Raw genomic sequence first — 24,161 nt, 5'->3', positions numbered from 1 at the left:
CATCTGGCAGGGACGGACCTTCGGCTCTCCACGGACAGGCAACTAGTGAAAGTGAAAACAGTCTGTCCCTTTCCTGGTGACCTGCTGGGGGGGAGGAGGAGGGAAAGACAGAGATAAGGAGGAGCAGAGGAAGGAAGAGTATTGAAAAGAGAAGGAGAGAAGGGAGTGGCAGAGAGAGAAACAAGGATAGACCTTTAAAAAGAAAAGAGAGGAGGGGGTGGTTTAAAGGGAGAAAGGGAGATCTCAGAAAGGGTGGTCTCAGCTACTTTGGGGTTTTTATTACATTGTTTAATAATTAATAATTATTTTAATAATTAGCAATTATTATCTGCCACTGAGATGCTATCCCCAGCAAATCATCTTAAAGGGATGAAAACTTAACCAGATCAAAGCTTTTCAAACCCTGCCATCTTGGGAATAAAAACTGCCTTTGGTGGGCCAATCATAAAGTATGCTCTATGACAAGCAACCCTCATTCAGCCCACTTCTGACAACATGCTGTCTATTGTTTAGTTTGACCCTGTGTGACACTGAAAAACAGTTTACTTATTGACAAACAAACTTAATTTAAATCTGCCTCTTTACAATACAAACTAATTTTTTACTCTTTGTTTTGTAATAGCTTTCTAAATCCTTGAAAACTATCTGCATGGCCTCCTCTCTCCATGAAAGCTTCCTGTAATCTCTATATGCTAAGCAGAATTTAGCATTTGAATAGATGTAAGAAGAATTGTAGCAGTCATTCACCAAATATTGCTGTGTTTCAATCAATATCACAGTGGCTGCCTGCAAATGACAAGTTGTATTTCTGTTGTATTTCTATTGAAACAGGTGTAATAATTAAGAGGAAAAGTGGAGAAATCCCCTGTCCCTTGGCCGTAGAAGCTTTTGCTGCTCATCTTAGTTATATTTGCAAATATGATGACAAATACAGCAAGTAAGTAAGCAGTGGGATAAGTCAGAGATAAACCCTGGAGACCAAAATCTTGTTTATTCTCCACCGCTCTCCCCCCCCAACTTGGGCCACTCTGTGTGTGTGTGTGTGTTTGTGTGTGTGTGTGTGTGTGTGTGTGTGTGTGTGTGTGTGTGTGTGCAAGTCACTCCTCTGCCATATGCACAAGGGACGATTCACTACCTCCTTACACAAGTGGAACTCAGTTGCTTGGAGTGGGATGATCTCTCTCTAATGCAGCTACAAGCTAGAGAGGCCAGGCAGTGTGCATGGAATCCTTTGCCCATGGAGCAGTTACAGTGTGTGTTTGTTAACAGGATTCTAGCCATATTGTGGGAATGCTGCCTCCCCTCAAATTTTCACATGATTTTGTCTTTACCGACAGCCAAATCAGCCACTGTACTGCTGTCTGGTTGGAAGTTGTGAGTGAGAAGTAGATTTGAGTGAAAGGATTTTAATATTTTTTTTTAAAAAAATGTTTAAGCAGCTAATCTGGAACTCTATAAGATAACTCAGAGATGCAGAGACCGAATCTGAATTTTTCTTTGTTTGTGGCCAACTGCTCAATTCATAGTCATATGCAAAAATAGTGTGTTTTAAGTTGGAGAAAATAAAGGAGTTCAGTCTTTCCTGGGCTGCTCTCCCCACTGCAGAAAAGAACTGTGTCTTGGAATGTTTCCGGGGGGTGGTGGTGGTGGAACGAGGACCATCTTGTGCTTGTAAAGCTACCAATGTCAGTGTATTAAGTTTTTAAGGCTACTTATTTAGAAAATGGTTTTTAAATTCCTACAAGGGTAAAACAGGGCTGAATTAGGATGCTGGGCAGTTGTGAGGGTGAATGTATGTTCTTTTTAAAAATGTTCTAAAAAATTTATTGTAAAGCAATTGTGGAAGGATCTGATGTTCATCACAGCAGCAGTGAGGCCCAGGGTGAGTGCATGTTTAACCATTTCATTCAATACCTGTAGCTCCACCAAAATTGCTACCCTTCATTTGTCCCAGCAGCTTCTCCCCTAAAGCTTTGGGCTGGGTGGGGTGGCGGGGGCACTTTTTTTTTGGCAAGATTGCAGTGTGTGGGGAGAATATTTGCTGTCCCTCCTCATGTCCAGCTTGAGTACTTCCCCTGTTGTTAAAGGAAGGAAACAGGCCAGTTGTATTAAAAGGTTTTGTCCTCCTGCCTTCCAGGTGTCTTCAGCGGAAGCTATAGTCCAAAATATCTGGAGGGTGCTGGGTTGAGGAGGCTTAGGCTCAGTAGATTTGTGAACTTAACAGCAAATCTGGTTTTGACCCTGAAGTGTACGTGCCAAGCAGGGTTCAAGTTGAGGCAGATGTTCCCAACATTTCTCCTTTCAGTCTTCAGGCACGGCAGGCAGAATCCTGTTCACTTGTATGATTGTGTAAGGGCAACCATGGGAACCTTCATCCTCCAGAAAGCTGTCATTTCATGCAACCTTCACACAGTGGTTGTGAAATGGAGCATGCAGAGGAGCCGCCAACAGGATTGGGGCAAGTGCTGTGCCTGTGCCCTTCCACCCACCATTTCTCTTAACAGGATCTTAGCCATGGAGTTCAGCCAATGCAACTCTTCTTCCCAGCCGTGTCGCCGGAAAAAAGTACTACACAAAGGGAATAAAAGAGAGAAAGCACTTTTGACTTGCCTCTTTAAAAACAAACCAAAAAACAAAAAAACAAAAACCCAGGAACAATCCAGAAACAGAGCCCTCTATGTCTGAGCAAAGGGTGTCTGGCACCACCCTTTCCAGCCTGGACCCATCAGTCTTCCTCTGGGCCAGAGCTGGGGCCTGCAGGAAAGACAATGAGAGCTGGGCACAATCTTCATCCTGTTGGTTCCGGAGCTGGACAGAGAGCACACCTCTGCTTGGCAACAAACGGATTAGCATTTAGTTCAGCTGGAAATTCCAGGAAGGCAGCCTGGCCAGAATTCACGCACTGGTTTCCTGACAGTATGGGTGAGGATTAAACCAAGGATATGCCAGAAGGACATTCTAGTTGGCTGGTTTGCAAGATTTCCTGGCATCCAACATAGAGTTTTGGCACTGTGAAATGGCAGCGAGCGGTGTTAGTCCAACTTGGCACAATCAGATTTATAGAGACAGTGATTTTATTTATTTATTTAGTAATAGGTCTCATCTGTACTGGTTTTCAATTTGACTTTTCCAGGGCAGTATCTCATTATACTTTAGCCCAGGACTGGGAAATGTTAGGCCCTCCATAGGTGATTTGACTGCGGTTCCTATCAGCCAGCATGGTCAATGGTGAGGGATTATGGGATTTGTAATCTCACATCTGTAATCTCCATCCTAGCTTTAGTTTATTCATTTCATCTTTCCTAAGAAATAACTGCAATAATTTGTTACAGAAGATGTGGCTCTCCAGATGTTGTTGGACTGCCAACTCCCATCTTCCCTAATCAGCAAAGCCAAAGGTGAGGGATGATGGGAATTAAAGTCACATGACATCTGAAGGGCCACTTGTCCCCCATCTCTATCTGAAGAACTAGCAGACTAACATGGTACTTGTGTCTAGTTAGATGCAATTTGGGGAATGGGGAAGAGTTCAAAAACATCATTGCTTCATTTTTCTCATACAGTGGCAGAACTTCTGTTAAAAAGGTAAAGGTAAAGGTTCCCCATGACAATTTTTTGTCCAGTCGTGTCCGACTCTAGGGGGCGGCACTCATCCCGCTCTTCAAGCCACAGAGCCAGCGTTTGTCCGAAGACAATCTTTCCGTGGTCACATGGCCAGTGTGATTTAGACACGGAACGCTGTTTACCTTCCCACCGAGGTGGTCCCTATTTATCTACTCGCATTTGCATGCTTTCGAACCGCTAGGTTGGCGGGAGCTGGGACAAGCGACGGGTGCTCATTCCGTTGCGTGGATTCGATCTTACGACTGCCGGATCTTATGACCCTGCAGCACAGGCTTCTGTGGTTTAGCCCACAGCGCCACCACGTCCCTAAGAACTTCTGTTACTTTATGTAATAAGTCACAACTCGAGTAGGCCCATTGAATTAGTCGGTATTTGGTGAGTCAGCTCCTTCATAAATTGCACGGATTCAGTAAGCCTTCTCTGGTTGCAGCATACCATGCTAAGAGCAGTATTGTGAAGAAAGTTTGTTTTGAAAGATGTAGGAAAAGAAGGTCTCCCCAGCCTTTTTTGACTACACTCTCTGTGTTGATTTCTTGGCCAACAACAGAAAGGCAAGGAATGTCTTTTCCAGATAGATTCTGCTGAGAAGACAATTGGTGACTGACAACACAGAGGCAAAGAACATCCAATTGAACCCCAAACGGTAGGAGCAGAATGTGTTGCAGACCAGGAAGTGGGGCAGAAAAGAAGACTGAAAGTGGGCTGGTATTTGGCCTGAGCTTTTTGAGAAGGAGGAAAAGATTTGGAAAAAAAAACATGTGAGGATTCCTTTCTTGAAACCATGGATCCTCTAGGATCCATTGAAATCCATTATGCCAATCCCTTGGCCGTTGTAGCCCACTACTTTTCCAAAGTTATTGCCGTAGCTGCTTGATTTTGCCAGTTTGACAGGTGAGATCCTTTTATAACACCATTCTGAAGCATGCAGATAGTAGCCAAAGACATGCCACAAGGTTGTACAGAGTTTGTCATTTTATTTGCACTAGTCGTCATCATCTATTGTAAGATCATCAAATAGTCTCCTAGCACTTTTAGTTACAAGTGTATTGCATTGTATGCTTTCTTGGATGCTATAATGAATGTGTTAGGTGCCACATACCTCTTTGTTGTCTTTGCTACAACAGGCTATGATGCTTCACCATTTGGAAGCTATTAAAAAGTAAAATAAGAGTTTCTTCTTATTTTGGACTGTTTCATCTGAAGTTGAATTTAGGGTTCTTCCAGATGGAGCATTTGTTCTCTCTTCTCTTTTGATGCTCAATGCCAGAGAAGCACACATTTTACCAGAAGTATTAACAGATGCTTTTGACTGAAATTCAAAGTGAGTTCAAAAATAAGTGAGTTCAAAAATAAACCTAGCCTTCAGGAGGTATTTTAAAAAGGCATTATAGTTCAGTCCTGATGTAGTTTAGACCGGAATCAGGAATATGCCTCATGGCAGCCCCAGGCAGGGGCAGACAAATGTTAGGAGCCCCGGAGTGCCCCCTCTGACAGAAACCACCCTCCCCTTTTAGAAACTGTTTTGTTTTTGTTTCAAAGGCCTAACTGCTTGCTTACCACCTTTGGATCTGGTGCTCAGAGCCAGAGACCACTATAATCCTCAATGCTTCCAGGCCCTGCCCCCAGGAAACCTGGCAGGACTATTGGAGGATGGAAAAAATGAGGAGAGTGACCTCCTCTTCTCTTTTCTCCTCACTCACCCACAACCCCAAAAGAGCCAGTTAGAACCATGGCTGCAATCTTTCTCTCAACAGGAAGTAGCTAATGCTGTCATGCAGCCAGTTCCGGCTGCATTTTCTTCTGGCCCCATCCTCCATTGGCTTTGCTCACCTTTTCTATGCCAAGGCATCAACAGCCTCCCATAGAGGACCCCACCTCTAGTGTTTAGCTACACAAGGGCACTGTTGGCCAAGAACTGCACACCTACCTTGAATTTGAATTGTACACCCAAGTCTTACATAAAGCTAAGAGAGCAGATTTGAGTTTTTGGGAAAACAACAGTGGCAATGAAGAAATGTTCTCAAGGGAGGGGGCCGTTTTACATCATCATAATCTCCTTTCACAGTGATTTTGCCTACTGAGATTTTGGAAGAACCCAAGAATGAGCTTGAAATTTATGTGTGAGTGCAGAGGAGGGATGATATATAATTTGGTGTGTCATTCACTGTCCGTTTCCTTTTGTGTAAGATGTAAGGACAGACTTTTATTTATCATTATCATTCTTCCTTGCAGGTAGATTCAGTAGCTTTTAAAACACAGACCCTCCTTGTCTTAGAATCATTTTATACGTGAATTCTTTCAGCCCCTGCCCTGCCAACCCTCTTGTGTCTTTTTGTGCTTTCTAGGTATTTCATTTCTCATAAACCAAACAAGACCTGGCAACAAGTGTTCTGGTTTGCCGTCAGCATTGCAATCAACAATGCCTACATCTTGTACAAGATGTCTGATGCCTATCATGTGAAGAAATACAGCCGAGTGCAGTTTGGTGAGAGACTCGTAAAGGAGCTGCTGGGCTTGGAGGAGGCTTCGCCTTGTCAATGACGGCCGATTCCTGGTGGTTTAGGTCAGGAACAGAGAAAGGAGGAGGCGGACGAGATCTGGGAATGCCAAAATTGGGAGCCTGCAAGTCTTTCCAATTACACTGTTCTCCATGTGACAGAATGACCAGGGAAGCCATTTGAATGTTTGGGGGCTTTGCAAAGGCCAGGATGGGCTCCAAAGAGAGCATCCCTGAGAAGCTGCACATGTGACTATGCCCCTAGGCACTCTTGTCTCAGAAGTGAATTTACGTTAGTCACTATTTCTTAATACTATTTGTCAACAGGGTGTTAGTTGTCACGTGACCGCCTTTTTTCTCTGCCCTCCTCTCGTCACACTAAGCCGCCTTGGCCGTTCAGTCTGGGCCAGGCGGCGGAACATGTTCCTTTATAAACAGTGTGATCCACTCATGGTGTCAACAGGTACACTGTATTGTGGCTAAGAATCCTCTGGGATGGGGAATGGGGGAAGGGTGTCATGTAGAGGTAGCTAGAAGAGAAATATTGAGAAAAGTATAAATATATTTTGCAAACCTATCCTTAGGTAACGGCAATTGAGACTTAATGAATGAATGAAGATTTTATTTTCTTGCAATGTTTTTAGATTGTAGGAGCGAACATAATTTAGGGGGGCGTAGAAGCAATTTTTATATCAGTGGATGGTGGGATATGGAGGGGTTTACCTATCAAAGGCAAAGTCATTTTTGCCACCACTGAAGTCAATGTAGGCTTCAATGATGATCGAAGCAGAAATGATCTGACTGAATGGGGACCATTTGCAAACATCAGCTCTCACAACAGAATGTGGGAACTGCAGGAGATCGTCTGAATTGGCATTAGTTTCTCCTTAACTTGAGTTGGCCGTTCTGCTTCTTCTGAGAATTGTATAAACAAATGTGGCCCAATCCAAGGGTCCTCCTAAAAGTATAGTGGGGCTGTGTGTGCAAATCTGTGCAAGTATCCCACAATACAAAGAACAGAAAGCAAGTTCAGAGGCCTTTTTCTTTGCACTGCAGAATGCCACAGCATGTAAACAAACACAGTGATCTCACAGCTTGGGCTTATAAGAAGCAATGGTGGGATTTCCCCATTGGTCTCACTTAGCACAGATGCAAACATACTTCTGGTCTCTTAGTTTTCTTTTCAGATGCATGCTGGTAGCACACAGTGCCTTTTTGTGTGAGAGATTCTTTGAACTGGGACCATAATGTGGTTTATATTGCCCCCATTTTCTTCCCCTACACTCATTTCCAAACTCCAAACTAGTTTAGTGTGGATCTTCAGTGTAATGTTTGCACAAAATTTTCAGAAGTGACCTATCCACCAAAGGAAACATGTTTTGGATCAGCACACTTGAGATGCAAGGAGTTTTGTTCTGTCAAAAAAGGAGAAATACTGTTCCCTCCGAATTACACATCCCAGCTGACCTTCAATAAAAAGAAGCAGAAAAAGGAAGGTTCTATTTTATTCAAGCATGTTATTCAATTTACCTTTGTTGGCAAATTGGTGGCATGCCACAAGAGAAGCAGACCTTCCATCTGGTTAGAGCCAGATTTATTGGTGTTTATTGACATAGCCAAGCAAATGTAGTTGCCTCCTAAATTGAGAACACGTATAGAGGTTAAAAAAATTGTTGTGACCAAACTGGCCACTGCATCATATAGTTTATTTACACTGCCTCATTACAGCAGTTTGATAACACTTGGGTTTTCATGGCTTCATCCTATGGGATTCTGGAATATCTGGCTTGATGTGGGACTTAGACTTCTTTGCTAGAGCACTCAAATGCCCTCCTCTGAACCAGGGCACAGAATGTTAAGAACTTCAACAAACTAAAAGTCCCAGAGGGTTTTGTACAATGGAGCCATGGCAATTAAGACAGGCATCAAAGTTCTATAATTGTGTAATGCAGATATTTTTGTAGGTGTATTTTGAAACACATTATTTCCATTTACTCTAAAACAAAACGCTGTCCCAGAGATTTTGCATTTCTAGAGTTGCTTATGAAAATACACACCTGTACTTTAAGATTGAAGTACATCATGTACAACATCATTCATCCCTATGTGAATTTCATGCAGCTGATGAAAAAATTTACTTTGTGCAACTGTCAGCTATCTCTGGCTGTGACAAACTCCAGACGTCCCTAGACGGACCCAAGAATTTTTGTTGCTTGAGGGAAAGGAAAGATACTTTGCTTGAGATTAAGGACAAGCTTCTGTATATAAAAGCTGACCCAAGCTGGGCAGGTGAATATCCTTTTGGCACTGCTGGCAGGGTAGCATCCTCCACTATCCCTCGGGGCAGTAGGCTAGTTAGAGAAGCTTGGGGTAGGCTGTGTGGCACACAGAGCTTTGCCCTCCAAGGCCTCTCTACCATTCTTGGTGTCTGTCCATTGAGGCACCTGATGGCAGGATTGTGGCAGAGAAGCCAGAAAGCTCAAGTGGTTTAGGCGTCTGGCTGCAGAGCCAGAGGTTGGCAGTTCAATTCTCGGCTGTGCTTCCATGACAGAGGCTAAACTCCACGATCCATAAGGTCCCTTCTTTGCAGTTCTAAGATTAAGATTAAGGTCTAAGATTTTTAAGACTGTTGTAGAAAAAGCCACAGAGGCTCATGGCAATTTGTTGTGGTCACGAAATGAGAGGGCTGATAGTTTATGTGATCACAAATAATTAAGATGGCAAATAGTCTTAGAGAAGTTAAAAAAGTCAGTCACACACATGGATGTCTGCCAGCAGAGTCCTCCACACATGCCTCCATATGCCTCTGGATCTAGCTCTGGATACAGCTCCGGGGCAACGCGCCCCCCAGGAGGACTCCCTTTTATTAAAATTACAGATTATTGATAGTATACAGATAGTTGACAGAGTTAAAATAGGATAATGGTTACATAATGCCAAATAGGATTGGTCAAAGAAAGGCTTTGAAGTTAGCTCTCTATCTCTGTGAGAAAGAGAAAGAATGGGTAGCCGCTCCTCTCAGAAGCAGCCGCATCTTGCTGGGAGGGTATGCCCCCAATACAACAACAATGTGGCTTAGCAACCTTGGAGATGGTTCTCCAAAAGCAATTTATGGATTCATTGTAGGTTAAGCTTTGGTGGACCAAAGCTGACTTTCCTAGCTATCCACTGAGGCATTTTCTTCATTTTGGCCCCGTTATTTGGGGCATCTCAAGGCTTTGCTACAATAAACAGTTTGTAGCAGTATGGACCACTTGCAAACAAAATTCACATGCTGATATTTTATTTACTATCCCTGAGGCACTCTAAAAACTGTTATGCTGCACATCATAGTCAGAATAGCACAAAGAGTGCAGAATAGCACATTGCCAGCCACCGCCGTATCTCTGAAATGAAGAATTTGTGTGTAGTGGAAACATGCAATTTGTACCCCTTTCTAAATATGGCCACACTGAGAGCGAGGTGCCATCCCTGTATAGCCATTGAGAATATCCTGAATACAAGCATCTTTCATCTAAAGATGGAATTCTAAGATCTCCTCTGAAAAAACACCACTGTGGGCTTCCTGATGACTCCCTGACACTGGTGCAGTGGGCCTCGTGTGCCCACAGGACTGTTTCTGTAACCTTTTTGCCTTTGCACTACTGCTAGTACAGGGTCCACATCTCCAAAAAATGGCAGTATGCTCCTCAAACCTCCCTCACCTCTTTCTCTTTCCCATCTTTTCCAATAAGGAGACACTCTGCTTTCCTCCTCTGTGGTGCAGGAGGGTGCTCTGGTGCCCCCCCCCCTGCATCACAGAGAGTCATAGCAATGGCTACCCAGTTTTGCCAGCACTCATGGGAACCTTGGCAATAGCCACCAAATTTTGGCGACACTGGTTAGAGAAGCAATGTAGCTCACAGTGGGTTGTCCATATCTATTTAACACTCCATTTAGAAGTTGCCTGCCATGTTAGTTTGATTGTTAAGGTACTTTTTTCCTGGACTCGATTGTCTCTAATAGACTCTTGCATATATAACTGTAGAAACCAAGAAAAGTGAATTCTAACCATATTATGTTCCTGTTCTCTGAGCCAGTTAAAATCATAAGAGGCAGCACTTGGAAAAGCTGCTTTGTGAACTACAACTTCCAGAATTTCAGAGAACATATGACATGTACTCATTTTCCCAGCAAAAAGTAATGGTCCAGGAAGGAAAGGTATCCCATTACCCCATTATCCCATACTTTCCTCCCGTTTGTTGAATGAGGCTTTGTACCTCACCAGTGTTCTGTATTGGGGGATGTATGGAAAAAAAAACAGCCTTTCCCATTTCTCCTCCCCAACCCTGCATCATGTGATGCTTGTGCCTTACATAGGGCCAAGTTAAAGTCCCATAGAAGAAGGTAATTCCAGTAACTTCAACGCCAAAGGCAAGCTGTCTGGAAATCGACTGCAGCAAACAGCCAAGGAGTGAAAAACATGCCTTCTTTGGGTTAACATTTAACCAGGTCCTACTTTTTCCTCAGGGATTGGCTCCTGAATGCTTCTCTGTGGATTTCATGCTGACAGAGGCTGACACAGGGATGTGTTGTTCCTGGAATTTTCCTCCTTTTGTGCCTAGAATGTGCCTGGAATGACGCAAAATTAGAGGCAGGACTTCTCTTTTCTCATTGGACACTCTACTTGTTGTCATGTGAAGGGTTCATGTTTTTGAATGATGTCTCCCGGCAGCCCAAACCAAAATAGCAAATGATGGGAAATGCACTCCAGCAATATCTACAGGGCCACTCATATCCCACACAGCTGTAAGTAGCAATCTGGACCGAAAGGGCAAGTGGCATCATCTCCTACCTATTCTGCCCTTAGGCTCTTCCTCATCTTTCTTGGAGAAGGGACAAAGCAGCCCCACAAGATGTCTGTTGCCACAACCTCCTCCTCTTTGGCTAGAATCTGGAGGTTGGGCATACCCATACTGTACTGCACTAGCCCTTATTGTCCGGTAGGGCAGAGTATGGATGTGGTGCCAGGATGTTTCTGTTCCTTTTTCTGGGACTATACCCTTTGTCTTTCTTGTGGGAGGGCAGTGTTGGAGGGACAATACCTACCTTCCTAACCTCAAGTGGTGGGAGATATTGGGACACCACCATGGAGAGCTCCCTTGAAAAGTATGTTCGTACTGAAAAACATGGCTGTTTTTATTCCGGACACTCTCCCGTTATCTCTAAATTTTGTACCCTCTCAATTTTGGCCCCCTAGGGAGAAGGACCCAATTGCCCTGCCCCAGTTACGATTTTGATTCCCTGTCCCTGTACTAGAAGGTTATGGGGATTTTGTAATGTTTGTTTGCTACAAATGCACACGTTAGGGATAGAGGCACATCTTATATGCTCCAACAGACAAAGCCCACCAGATTTCCTAGGAGACAACTCACATGTCAAGATGTGTTACAGAACTTGAACTCAGCTCTCAGCCTCATACAAAGCACAATCTGTTGTTCTTTTCACACACAGCTACTTTCCCCTCCTCATCCTGTGTCATGGCTCCCTATCTTCCTTAGCTGCCATGGAGGCAAATCACTGGAATAGGGGAAGTCACCAATTACGCTTTGTCATGTCCAAGTATTGCCTCATGCAGTGCCCACGCTGAGAGCTCTGCTCATAGAAGTGTGAGAGGTAACTCATAAAAAGATAAATACAGAGCAAATAGACACTGATCTCCACAACTTAGTCTGTTAGTAACCATTTTTTCCTCATCAGGTATGGCACCTTATTTTTATTTTAAATGGTAGAATCACCTAAATTAACTACGGTTCTTATTTAAAATAATATTGCTTTTAGTGGTCCTATTTTGTGTGCTTCCATCCCTGAAATAGTCTTTTAATTGTTCTTCCACACAACAGAACTGTAACTGCTGGTTGTTGGTGCAGTACCAGTATAAGCCGTGTATTTTGGTGGTAATGGAGAGAAAATGCACTCTGGCACTCCCCCCTCCAGCTGTTTTGATTTTGCCTCTGGAGTTTGATTAATCTGTTTTTAAATTTCAGCTTGTTCTGCCTGTTGTAACAAAACCAACGAAAAGCCCTCTTGTGGCCTTTGGCTGGAATCCTGCGCATACACGCCCAGGCACAGAGTTTGTAAATGATACTCCTCAAATGAACCCATTAACATTGCATTTGGATCCAGGGAGTCCTATTCATTGCTTGTTATCTGCGAATGTTACTATTTAAGAAAGTGGTACTAATAGTTTGAAAAAAATATGTCAAAATTAAAAATCCAAATGACCACTCCCCCCCCCCATAACATTTTGAGGTAAAATGAATTACATGTGAGGCTTGTGCCACAGTGCAGTGATATGAGCACAGGAGAGTCCATGCTACAGCCAGGATTATGCACAGATAATCCTAATTGGCACCAGTTAATGTTTTGGTGAGAGCTGAGTTTTAGACTGTCTGCTCCATCTTCTCCCAAACATTTCATCAGCTTGATTGTTATCTCAACAGAACTAGGTTCATTCTTCCTTAGCTATACTATTTGTCTGTAATGATATTAGATCTTGTATTCTCGAAGGCTTGAAGATTAGAGCTGCTTTTAATTTTTCTCTTGCTGGAATCAGCAGATTTTGCTTTTGTCTAATGTTTGCCTAGATCGGGCTTCCTCCACTTGTGCCTTTTGGTTGTGTTGCACTACCCCTTCCATTAATGTTTGCAATGTGTGACGTAAGAGGCGGAAACCTTGGTTTCCATCACCTCTTGGCCGGTTGTGACGGTCAAGTCAGTAAGTCTGTTATGTTGCCAAAAGGCTGACAGAAATAAGCCATTGTAGAAAGAACCGCTTCACATGCACTGCATGTGAGATAGCATTAAATATTGCCAACTGATGCTAATTATCTGTGTGAAGTAAATCTTGCACTATAGTTCTCACCACTTTAGAAAACTGCTATAAATGTTCACTAGAACATTGACTTCTTTTGCTTTTTACTTTTCTTGTTTCATCCATGACAATCAGTAGAGATTTATAACAGAAATGTCTCAGTTTTTTAAAATCAATCTTTCTCTTTCTGTCTGTCTGTCTTTCTTTCTTTCCTTCTTTCGCTGTTCTCTGTAGCCATTCTCTTTAGTGACTTTTATTGATCTCTTTTGTTAAGACAGGTCTTCTTAGACATCTTAATTTCTACTTGTACTTTTAAAGAAGAATAACATAGACTGAATTTTGGGATATCACCATTTCTCTTTTGGGTATGTTCAGCCTATACAGTTACATATTTCTAGAATTCTGCAGGGCATAGTGCAGTCGTTCAAAAGATCAGACATTTTGGTTCTTTTGATTAATGTTCTCATTCAAAGATGTGTTCTTCTAACAATTGTTAAATGGACTTAACATTGACATGGCACCTAATGAGATCTTTTCTGGCTTATTCTTGTGCTTCTTCTGGGTACAGATTAGTGCAGATTTCAGTACCAAATAACGATTAGACAGCACAATTTCAGCATTTTGTAAATCTACAATGCCTTCCAATCACAGGACCTTTTTTAGAAAAATGCTTTTTAAGGTACAGTAATGGACCTTTTACATTTGATGATCTTTTCTAATTCCTTTGTTGCTGCCCTTCCTAGTCTCAGACTTTTTTTGATTAATTGCCTGTAGTCTCCATCTGGAATGATAATTGAACCAAGGTATACAAAAACTCTATTTCAAATTCTTCATTGTCAGCATTAAAGTTGTGTAGTTCTCTTGTAGTCATAATTTTTGTATTCTTAATGTTCAACTGCAATCCTGGTTTGGCACTTACTGCACTTTCACTTTAAGTCATTTCAAGTCATTACTGGTTTCTGCCAATAAGACGGTGTCATTTGCATATCTTAAATTATTGATGTTTCTTCCACCAACTTTCATTCCTCCATCTGAATCTAGTCCAGTTTTTGGTATGACATGTTATGTGTACAGATTGAATAGACAAGGAGATAAAATAGCAACCTTGTCTGACACCTTTGCCTGTAGGAAACCATTCTATTTTTCCATCATCACATGTAAGGATGTGTCACTGGAGACCAAGACCAAGATCATTTTCTGTCACCATGTATGGGTGTGAAAGCTGGATGGTTAATATAGCGGAAAGGAAAGAAATTGAATGGCTTAAAGTGTGGTCCTGAAAAAGAGCTTTGTGGATACCCTGGACCAGTGGTTCTTAACCTTTGTTACTCAGATGTTTTTGAACTGCAACTCCCAGAAACCCCAGCCAGCACAGTTGGTGGTGAAGACTTCTGGGAGTTGCAGTCCAAAACTCCTGAGTAACCCAAGGTTAAGAACCAGTGCCCTGGATTACCAGAAAGACAAATAAGTGGGTCCTAGATAAAATCAAGCCTGAAATATCTCTGGAGGCAAAAATATTGAAGCCAAGGTTGTCCTACTTTGGGCACATCATGAGTAGACAGAATTATCAAGAAAAACAATAACGCTTGGAAAGGTGGAAGGCAGCAGAAAAAGAGGAAGACCAAATATGAGATGGACTGACTTCCTAAAGGAAACCACAGGCTTGAGTTTGCAGGAGCTAAGTAGGGCAGTTGAGGACAGGACATTTTGGGGATTGCTCATTTGTAAGGTTGGGGGTGATTTGATGGCACATTTCATCAACAAATGGATCCCGATTTGAGTCTTCCCTATTTTTAAGGCAAAAAGAATGAACAGATTGAGGCATCAATAAAAATTTAACTACATGAGTTCACCTGTTGTAAATCTGCATTTGAATGTGGAAATTGTTAGAGTTACTTTGTGTAATACCATGCTAGTGTAGACAATACAGCATACACCTTGCTAACGAAGTTGTTTCCTTTGGCATTCTGATGAGAGCTGAATGATTCCCTGGTTTTGATAAGACTTCATCAGGCACTACCTTCTGTGCAAAAAACTATGACACCTGGTGTCAACCACCCTTGCAGTTTGCCCTGTCAGCAACTGCAGCCTATTGCTAGTACGTAGGAGCAAGACATCATTTGTCAGTCAACTATGGGAACCTCCCAAACAGGACATGAGCATGCCAGTAGTGTGATTTGCTCGGCACTTCAGTTCCTCAGCCTATTGTTGTTGTTTTTTGCAACAGAGAGACTGAGCCATAATCTGTTGGCTGCAGTTCCACAGAAGCCTTAAACTCACCTTCCTCAGCCTGATTCCTTCAGTATATGTGAGACTGCCCACCACCACACTACCTTAGCTTTGCTGGCTGGAGAGATGACCACTGTACCTGCAGCCCAGTTCCACTGGAGGCCATTCAGTTGGGATAGTTTGTCTTAAATGGAGGATCAGGATGACCAGGAAAGTTGAGAAACAATTATTTCTTTCATCACGTAAGACAAAATGTCATCCTCCTAGGCCCCAAATAGAAAAGCAGTGCCTGTTTTTTTGCAAAAAGAAAATAGAAAATTGTGAAAATACAGAAGCCGTTCCAAATGTACAGAGGCAGTCCTATAGTGTTTGCTGAACAACTGGCCCAGAAGCATAGCCTAATGAACTTAGTGCAGATCGAGGAGCCGATGTCACTCTTTACCTAGAGATGGTCTGTTGCCTAGGGGGAAATCCAAACCATTGACACCTAAACACGCCACTGGAGAGAACGTTTTCAGAGTCAAGGGGGTGAGCTGCAATATTGTTAGCCCAGTGAGTTTATTTATACAGAGCCTGAAAGAGACAGAATGCTGAATTAACACCTTGTTGTCAGATTATAACAAACGATTGGTGGTGTGTTTGAAGTAATTCCTACATCTTCCTGTATATCACTGGTTCTTAACCTTGGGTTACTCAGGAGTTTTGGACTGCAACAAAGGTTAAGAACCACTGCTGTATATCAGTATTTTTATATACATAACATTTTGTAAGATACATTTCAGAATTAGAGTGGGTAGAAAGAGAGAGGTGAGATGCACAGTAAGCCCCAAATGGCAGGCATTGCCATGTTTCAGGTGTTGACATTGGCATCGTGATGGGTTTTGGTGTGACAACTATTTGTGAGAAGACTTATTTACATTTGCCTGAGAAGGCACAATATCTTTTTCAGTTCTGGGTAGGAACCGTACAGGTACAGCAGGTTTCTGTTACCTTCTTCCTTTCAGTTGGCTTGACTTGCAAACCTGTGCCCCCCCCCCCCAGGCTGGACAGCATAGCTAATGGCAACATGGACTGGGGCTGATGGAAGTTGTTTTCTAGCAAATGTAGAGGCTTACCGGGTTGCAGAAAACTGATCCAAAAACATTGCAGAACCATGCCACAGCCCCCTGCCCCATACAAGAATACCCAGTGACAAACAGCATTTCCCCAGAAATATGAGACCAATATGACTCTCTTGGTGGTGGGGGGGGGAGAACAGGAGGGAAAACATACAAAGCTGCTGTGGAAGCACTTGGAGAAATGTGACTTCCCCTGCCCCTCAACTTCCTGTTATGACCATGATGGTGATACTAGTCTATTTGTGAAGGGATATTGTTTTATTTGAACACCCAGACACCTGGTCATTCCTTATGCAGAGCTGGACTGCCAGCACTCCACAGGAAAGTAGGATCAGGTGGCACAACTTGGCTGGATTCCACTTGGTTTCAACAGTCCTGGCTGAAGCACTGCAGCTCCATCCCTCGGTATTCAGAACTTAACTTCATGGGGTTTCCTTCTCAAGAATACATGGACTGGAGTTGCCATCATGTTAGCAGTATTGTTAAAAGCTCCCAGCTCTCTGCTTGTACAATTTTGTTAATTCACTTAGCACTGCCGCAGCTAATTAATTTTGCATCCTAGACTTAGTGGTCTTATGGGATTTCATTTAGACAGCCCTGTGTCTTCTCAGTGGTGAGGGACCCAGTTGACACATTTGTTCTTTCCACAACCTCATCCAAGCTCAACAATTGGTTCTCCATTCCTGCCAGAATAAAGCAAGGATGGCAACCGTGAACCTCCAGCTCTTTTTTGGATTAGATCTCCCATAATCCCCCAGCCTTCGCAGTGCTGCCTAGGGCTGAAGAGAGTTGTAGGCAAAGAGAAATAAAGAAAACAACACCAACATCTGGAGCATCACAGTCACTCATGCCGGGATTAAAGCAAACAAAAACATGAATGTGTGTGTGTGTGAGAGAGAGAGGTCATCAACCTTGCTGTGAAAAAAGAGACAAAGAAAGAAGTACTCTGACCATGGGGAGGTTTGTGTTTCAAGTTCAGATCATAACACCCTCATAACTACAGGAACAAAATTAATTTTGCTTCTGTTGCTCTGATGCTCAAATACAGTTACTGGGAATAAGCATTTTGTTCTAGAAATAGTTAATATATTTTAGAATAAAATCAAGAGTGAAAATGAATTATTATCATCCACCTGTTATTGCTCTGTGGCTACAAAATATATTTTTTTTAATTAAAAGATCAGCCCTCTTAGGAACTGGCATTTGGCATGCACATGTCAACCCAGGTACCAGCAGAGGCCTGTTTCCTACTTATCCTCCCAGTTACATGCTGGTCTTTTGGGAGCCATTTGAGCTACAGGGCCCTGAACCCCAGCCCTGTCCGCATCTGTCTGCATTCAACACAAAGGCTATTTACTCCTTCAGCAGGAGCCCTATACTTAATGACACACATGCCCTGCAGCACCTAGAACATGCTCTGTTAATTTAATTTACTGTGGTTTCACATGGCCAGTGCATGTGAGAAGCTCCCTTTTCATCTTGGATTATTCCAGACCAGTTTTAACACTCAGATATTCTTCCTAATCACCATCATTTTCTTGTCTTAATTTTACCCACTATACCTGTATTTCCTTTACCCTTCCTTTACCAAATAGGTTGGCAGTACTTTGTAGGTTGCTTGAGCACCAATTACAACATGGTACGTTGGATCATATCAGTATCATTTATTACCTGGGAATCCCTGCTAGAAGAAGATAAGGGTTCATTTTCTTTTTCTTTTAAATTGTACAATTTTTTTGGAGGAAGAGTCCTAGCTCACATGCATGCAGATTTGAAATTTCAAAGCTTTGCTGATTTTTTAAAAGTAATTTTCATCTTGGAAACTGAACAAATACTAGAAATCTTCTTGTAAAAGTGATGGAGCCCCTTTTGTTAGTCAGATTTTTTGGACTACAACTGCCATCAGTGCCACCAAGCAGTGGTATGGGATGGTGAGACTCATATTCCCAAACATCTTGAGGGACAATGGCTACTCCTGCCAGAAATGTTCAGGATGGGATGTACCAAGTCAGCATCCCGACACAGATTAATACAAGTTCTTAGGGTGAATATGTCAGTTCTGTTTTATATTGATCTGGGGACATTGAACTACCTGGCATTTTGTGAAGACAGGTATATTGTCGGCAAAGATTGTGCCAATGAGCCCCCTGTTGGACACCCAGTGGGTTTATGATGGCCCACAGCAGGGTTCTCGGACAAATACATGTCATTGTGCATTTTGTGGTATCTTTTGGAATCTCTGTTGCTGTTCAGTGGAATTCCGGCATGAACTTCATAGGCTTCCATGGCATCAGTCCCTCTCTCTGCTTGTTGGCATCTAAAGGAATTGGGCATACTCGTTTGTCACTCTACGAAATAGAACTGTATCAGATATTAAACTAGTTTGTGCAACATTTTCAATAGAAACAAAAATCATGCCCTTTGACAATTCATCTGTTATCACAGACATGGATATTTGCCGTCATATATGTACAGACAAGATTGGCTCAACCTAGTTGAAAAGGGAGAACAGTCTAGTTCCTTGAGCGTTAGGGCACAACCTGTGTGAGACGGAGACAGAGCTGTTTGAACTGGAATATTGAGCAAGCTCATGTTAAGGGGAAAGGATGTTGAAAGATATCATATGCATTCATTCAGGGCAGAAAACAAGCTGGAAATGACATGAATTGAGAAGCAATAGCAGAGCCTGCATGCTCTGTTTTCTGAAAAGTTTTCAGGAAAGAGGGATGCTGGAGTGGGTGCAAAGCAAGAGATATCCCTGCTGCACATCTGGCAGCCATTCGGGGAATCACGACAGAGTGTATTTTTCCTGCATCCAGTCAGAACATGGAGTGCCATTTATGGAGAATGCCAGCAGGAGGAATCAAGGAAGATGCCAGAAACCCATCCTGCTAGTAATAGTCTAACTCAACTCAACTCTTCTTTTCAAAATCATATTGAAGGAGCATTTGCAGATTAATGTGCATCAATCAATACAATTAGCAAATATCCCCACTTCAATGCAAAATGAAGACAAGGCTACAAACCATGATCGTTTGATGGTTTAGACATCTGGCTGCAGAGCCAGAGGTTGGGAGTTTTATTCCCCACTATGCCTCCTTGAGGCAGTGGGAGACAGGAGAGCCTGGCATGCTATAGTCCATGGGGTCACAAAGAGTCACACATGACTTAACGACTAAACAACAAAATGCCTCCTTGACAAGGGCTGAATGATTCAGAGTCTCTTCCAGCTGTGCAGATGTAAGGATGTCGGATTGTGGGGCAGTTTGCAACAGCCCTCCCCAATTGATTCTTTTGAGGTCTCCAGATCACGATGGGTTCATCTAATAGGTTCTGTAGTCTACCATCAGTTCAACAGGTACTGGGGTGGGTGGGGAGATTAGCTTATACCTTAACCTGTTTATTGTGCTCTAATGTTTAACTGAACTTTGATCTGGTGTAAATAGAAGAGTTCTTTCAAAGCAAACCAGGAAGACAAGACAGTTTGGTTGAGAAATGTGACTGTACTTGGCATATGCTGGTGGCTTAAACGATTAGGCAAAAACAAAGTCTAAATTGAACTGGAACTCCTCAGGAAGCTGACCAGGAGCTTCCTTCAATGCTAGCATGTATGGAGTGTGTGCAGTTCTTTGTTCTGCCTTAGAAAGAACAAACAGGAAAAGGTCCCTTACCTGCTTATTGAAGCCTCCAGCTTAAAAAAAAATCAACAGTACTACCCTGTTTCCCCAAAAATAAGACCTAACCTGAAAATAAGCCCCAGTTAAGTGAAACCCCGCCCTCCACCAGGGGCTCATTGTGCAGCAACCAGAAGAGGATGACATGACTGTATTTGAATAAATGTAGACTGTTGTACATGAAAAAAATAAATAAAACATCCCCTGAAAATAAGCCCTAATGCATTTTTGAGCAAAATTTAATATAAGACCCTGTCTTATTTTCAGGGAAACATGGTAGGAGGTTTTCAATACAACAAGCTTCTCAAAATAGCTTGAGTGTGTAGTCCCAATTAGTAACTTTTCCCTCCTCTGCAAAGTCCAGCATGGTCTGGTAAGGTTGCTTACACCACCGGTCCGTGCGCTACAACAAGAACCGAGAGAAGTCAAGGTCATTTAGACAGGCACAGGGGGATGTAACTGCATATTCTGAAAGGACGCCCCCAGGAGATAATACATCTTTCTTTTTCCTTTTTTGATTGCTTTCCATTTCCCTTATTGCAACTGACATTCCATTCAAATGAAATGCCTGTACAGAACACTACCATAGTGCTGTTGTTGTGGGGGAAAAAAGGTTATGTTCAACTACCTGTGTATTATCAGGCTCTGCTCACAACGCCCAAAAGATTGCCATTTGGTTGCAAGCTTTCCATTTCTGTCTGAAGTATGTTAAAACAAGTGTTGATGGTAGATGACACGTGCCGTGCTGTTTTTGTTCACCATTCCAACTGAACCTTTCAAAATCAATTTTATACGTAAGTATTTGTTTCAGGAAATGCATGTGTGGATGCCTCCAGGCAATCAAGGTTCCCACCTGTATTTCTGGCTCCTTGGTTCAAGTGTGGACCTGACTTTTGTGACAATAGTTTTTGTTCTACACAAAGGCACGCTTGCAATAAATTTTTACAAGTTTTCTACACCATGGGCTCAAGTTCCAAGTTCCAAAATGTGAAGTGTGGTGACAAAAACAACTGAATGGATTTATATAGTATCACTCTGATATCTTGTTGTGTGATTTTTCCCCCCTTCAACAAAGTTTGTTTACAATTAACAACTTTGAAATACAGTCAAGCATAGATTACAACTTACTTTTCCTTGACTTTTCCTTGTCTCATTTTTACTGACATTACATGTGTATGTGTTTGTGAGTGAGTGAGTGAGTGAGTGAGTGAGTGAGTGAGTGAGTGAGTGAGTGAGTGAGTGAGTGAGTGAGTGAGTGAGAGAGAGAAAGAACCGGGACAGATTACAAAACATCCAAAATACTGCTATCAGCCACAAGGGTCTGACCTACTTACAGGACAATGTTAAATTTGATCTTTGGCAATATTTTAAATTAACAACTGAGATGCTTATTGTCACTTGAGAGTATTTGATGTATGTTATAATGGCTCAGTGGTTTAGGTCTGAGCCACACGTTGGGAGTTTGATTCCCCACTGTGCCTCTAGGGAGAAAAGCCAGCCTATGCGACTCTGGGCAAGCCTCAGTGTCCCAGAGCACCCCCAGAAGCAGGGAATGGTACACTACCTTTGAGTATTCTCTACCTAGAAAAATCTGAAAATGTTCACCACAAGTCAGAATTGACTTGACAGCACATTATTATTATACACTAACTTTTATTACTTTGATATGATACTGTTAGATATTTGATATGCAGTTGAGCTGCCAGTATTTAAAAAGTGACAGATAGTAGCATTTGGCCTGCACTATTGATTTGTTTGAAATGTAGTGCCGGAGGAGAGCTTTGCAGATACTCTGGACTGCCACAAAGACACAAAACAAGTGGATCCTAGAACAAATCAAGCATGAACTATCTCTGGAAGCAAAAATGTTGAAACTCGGGTTGCCCTACTTTGGGCACATTATGAAAAAAAAATTATCTGGAAAAGAAAATAATGCTGGGAAAGGCGAAAGGCAGCAGGAAAAGAGGAAGACCAAATAAGACTGACTCCCCAAAGGAACCACAAGTTTGAGTTTACAAGACTTGGCGAGGGTAGTTGAGGATGGGATCTTTTGGAGATCTCTCGTTCATAGAGTCACCATAAATTGGAGGGGACTTGAGGGCACATAACAACAAGCATCACTACAAAGAAGTAGAAAACAATTTTTAGATTTATATGTCACGTTTTGAATTGGAAGGCCAATTTTTAAATTTAAAGGTTTGGAATTTTATCAGATTATTGTGGTGGGGGAAGGTCTACAGTTTTGCAAGAGCAGTGCATTTTCAATGTCTGGCAAGTTCTTAAGGTCAGAAATAGAGTTCTATTCACACCCAAAGCAAGGCATTGGTTAAATACTAGGTTGCTGTTTCAATTTTAAGGGGCCATAGGGAAGCTGAATTTAGACTCACAATCCAGAAGACACAGGAATAGCAAGCAAACAGCTGTGCTAAATTACAGAACTTGAAACCAGGAACTGCTTGCTTATAATGCTGAACTGAGAAGGCAATTACAATTTTCTGATTCATGCCATCCTGCTAAATATATCCGAACACATAACTGAAAATCTACATTTAAAATGCAACTCGTATCATTGGCCAAGGCAGCAGCAGCCCTGCATCAGCTCTGAGAGTTCGGTATCAGAGGTTTTCATTTCACTGGAAAAAGCTAATTTGTAAGGGCATCGAACAGTTAGCCAGTGAGACAAGCAATTTGCAATGGTTATAAACACATTGGGTTTGGGTTTTGTGTTAGCTGAAAATCTTTTGGATCTTGTATCCTGATAGCTCATCTGATATCCTATGAAGAGAGAGAGAGAGAGAGAGAGAGAGAGAGAGAGAGAGAGTGAGTGTTGGGATGAATCCCCTGCATTAGTGTGGTGTGTAGAGGCCAAATACCCTATCTCATGTGAATGGACCACTTTCCACCAGCCAAAAGCTACCCTTTTATACCATCTTTTGTCACCTATAATATGCTGAATTCCATCTCTCAAAGCATGTATTTCACAATGAGATCTCATGCCTGTCTAGCTCAGACTTTCAGTTTATAGCAGTCACCCTATTCCCAAAAAGCAATCTACTATCCAACAAATGTATGTAACAGCTTGATTACTGAAGGAAAACACATGGAAGACTTGGTTCTTGAGTTTGGGTATCTGTTAGGTTCTGCTTATCACAAAGCACAGTGTTCCATTTTCATCAACCCATTATAACATGCATTTGTAAAATACAACATTTAATTTAAAGGCATGATTAACTGAGGTTCTAATTCAAGACATTAAAAATGGCAAGAAATCAGGTGATGAAAACAGAATGCTCTGACAAGAGGAAACCACCTTGCACTTCCATCTACAACAATACCCTTTAATGGTCATGGAAAAGTCTGTTGTCAAAATCAAACACTGGATTTCAAAACACCATGTAATTAATTTCAAACTTGATTGCACCTTCTCATATTGGCCTTCTCAACCACACTAGACGCTATTCCAAGACCTCTAATTCAGAGCATGTTACCATACTCTCTAGAAACTGAATGCCTGCAACAATTTATGATTGCACCAACCATGCATTTTTCAAAAAGTCTCCACCTCACAGAACAAATGCCTGATTTCTCTGAAAGTTAACAGAAGTTCAAAAGCACATTATGATAATGGCATGAGAATTCAAGTTTGTTTCAAAACCAAAGTACTGCATCCAGCTCTTCAGGGATATAGCCTAAAATATCCCCCTCAATCTATGATACTTTGTGGATGTGGGACATAGAAGGAGCCTCCCTGAAGAGTGAAAAAGCACTGTGAGCACACTCAGGGGTCCCTGGGCAATGGTGTGCAGCCAGCAAATCCTGCACTTCCAACAACATTGCACTGAAACAACACTGGAACAACATAATGGATGCCAAACCCCTGGGAAATGGCTGAAGCCAAGGAAAGGTTTCTGTATACATCCCAAGCTCTTACTCTGATCAAAACTAATCCGATTGTCTTGATATTTTAATTGGTTTTAAATTTTGCCTATATTTCATGGACTCCCAGGATTTTAAACTGTGCAATATTCTGATACAAATAAAGAACTTAAGTTTGTGAACAGAGTGCATCAGGTTGGCAAATCAAATAAAAAGGTCTTAGCTGAAATTCATGTATCAAATTACATTTGAGATACACATAAAAGCAAAAAGACAAAAAAACTCAGTCTC

At 42.1% G+C, this 24,161-nt stretch overlaps 1 protein-coding gene across 1 annotated transcript in view; it reads left to right on the top strand.

The window, feature by feature from the left end:
• PGBD5 (piggyBac transposable element derived 5) overlaps positions 1-21,117 on the top strand; it is a 102,510-nt gene extending 81,393 nt beyond the window's left edge. The window contains exons 6-7 of the mRNA XM_078383160.1: positions 832-937; positions 5,970-21,117. Coding sequence (XP_078239286.1) covers positions 832-937; positions 5,970-6,165 — 302 coding nt within the window. The 3' untranslated portion in view covers positions 6,166-21,117. The remainder of the gene's footprint in view (positions 1-831; positions 938-5,969) is intronic.
• The last annotated feature ends 3,044 nt before the right edge of the window (positions 21,118-24,161 follow it).

Source organism: Pogona vitticeps, chromosome 1 (assembly GCF_051106095.1).
Source record: "Pogona vitticeps strain Pit_001003342236 chromosome 1, PviZW2.1, whole genome shotgun sequence".
Taxonomy (NCBI): domain Eukaryota; kingdom Metazoa; phylum Chordata; class Lepidosauria; order Squamata; family Agamidae; genus Pogona; species Pogona vitticeps.
Note: the sequence above shows the minus strand (reverse complement) of the source record. Positions and strands in the feature narration are given on the sequence as shown.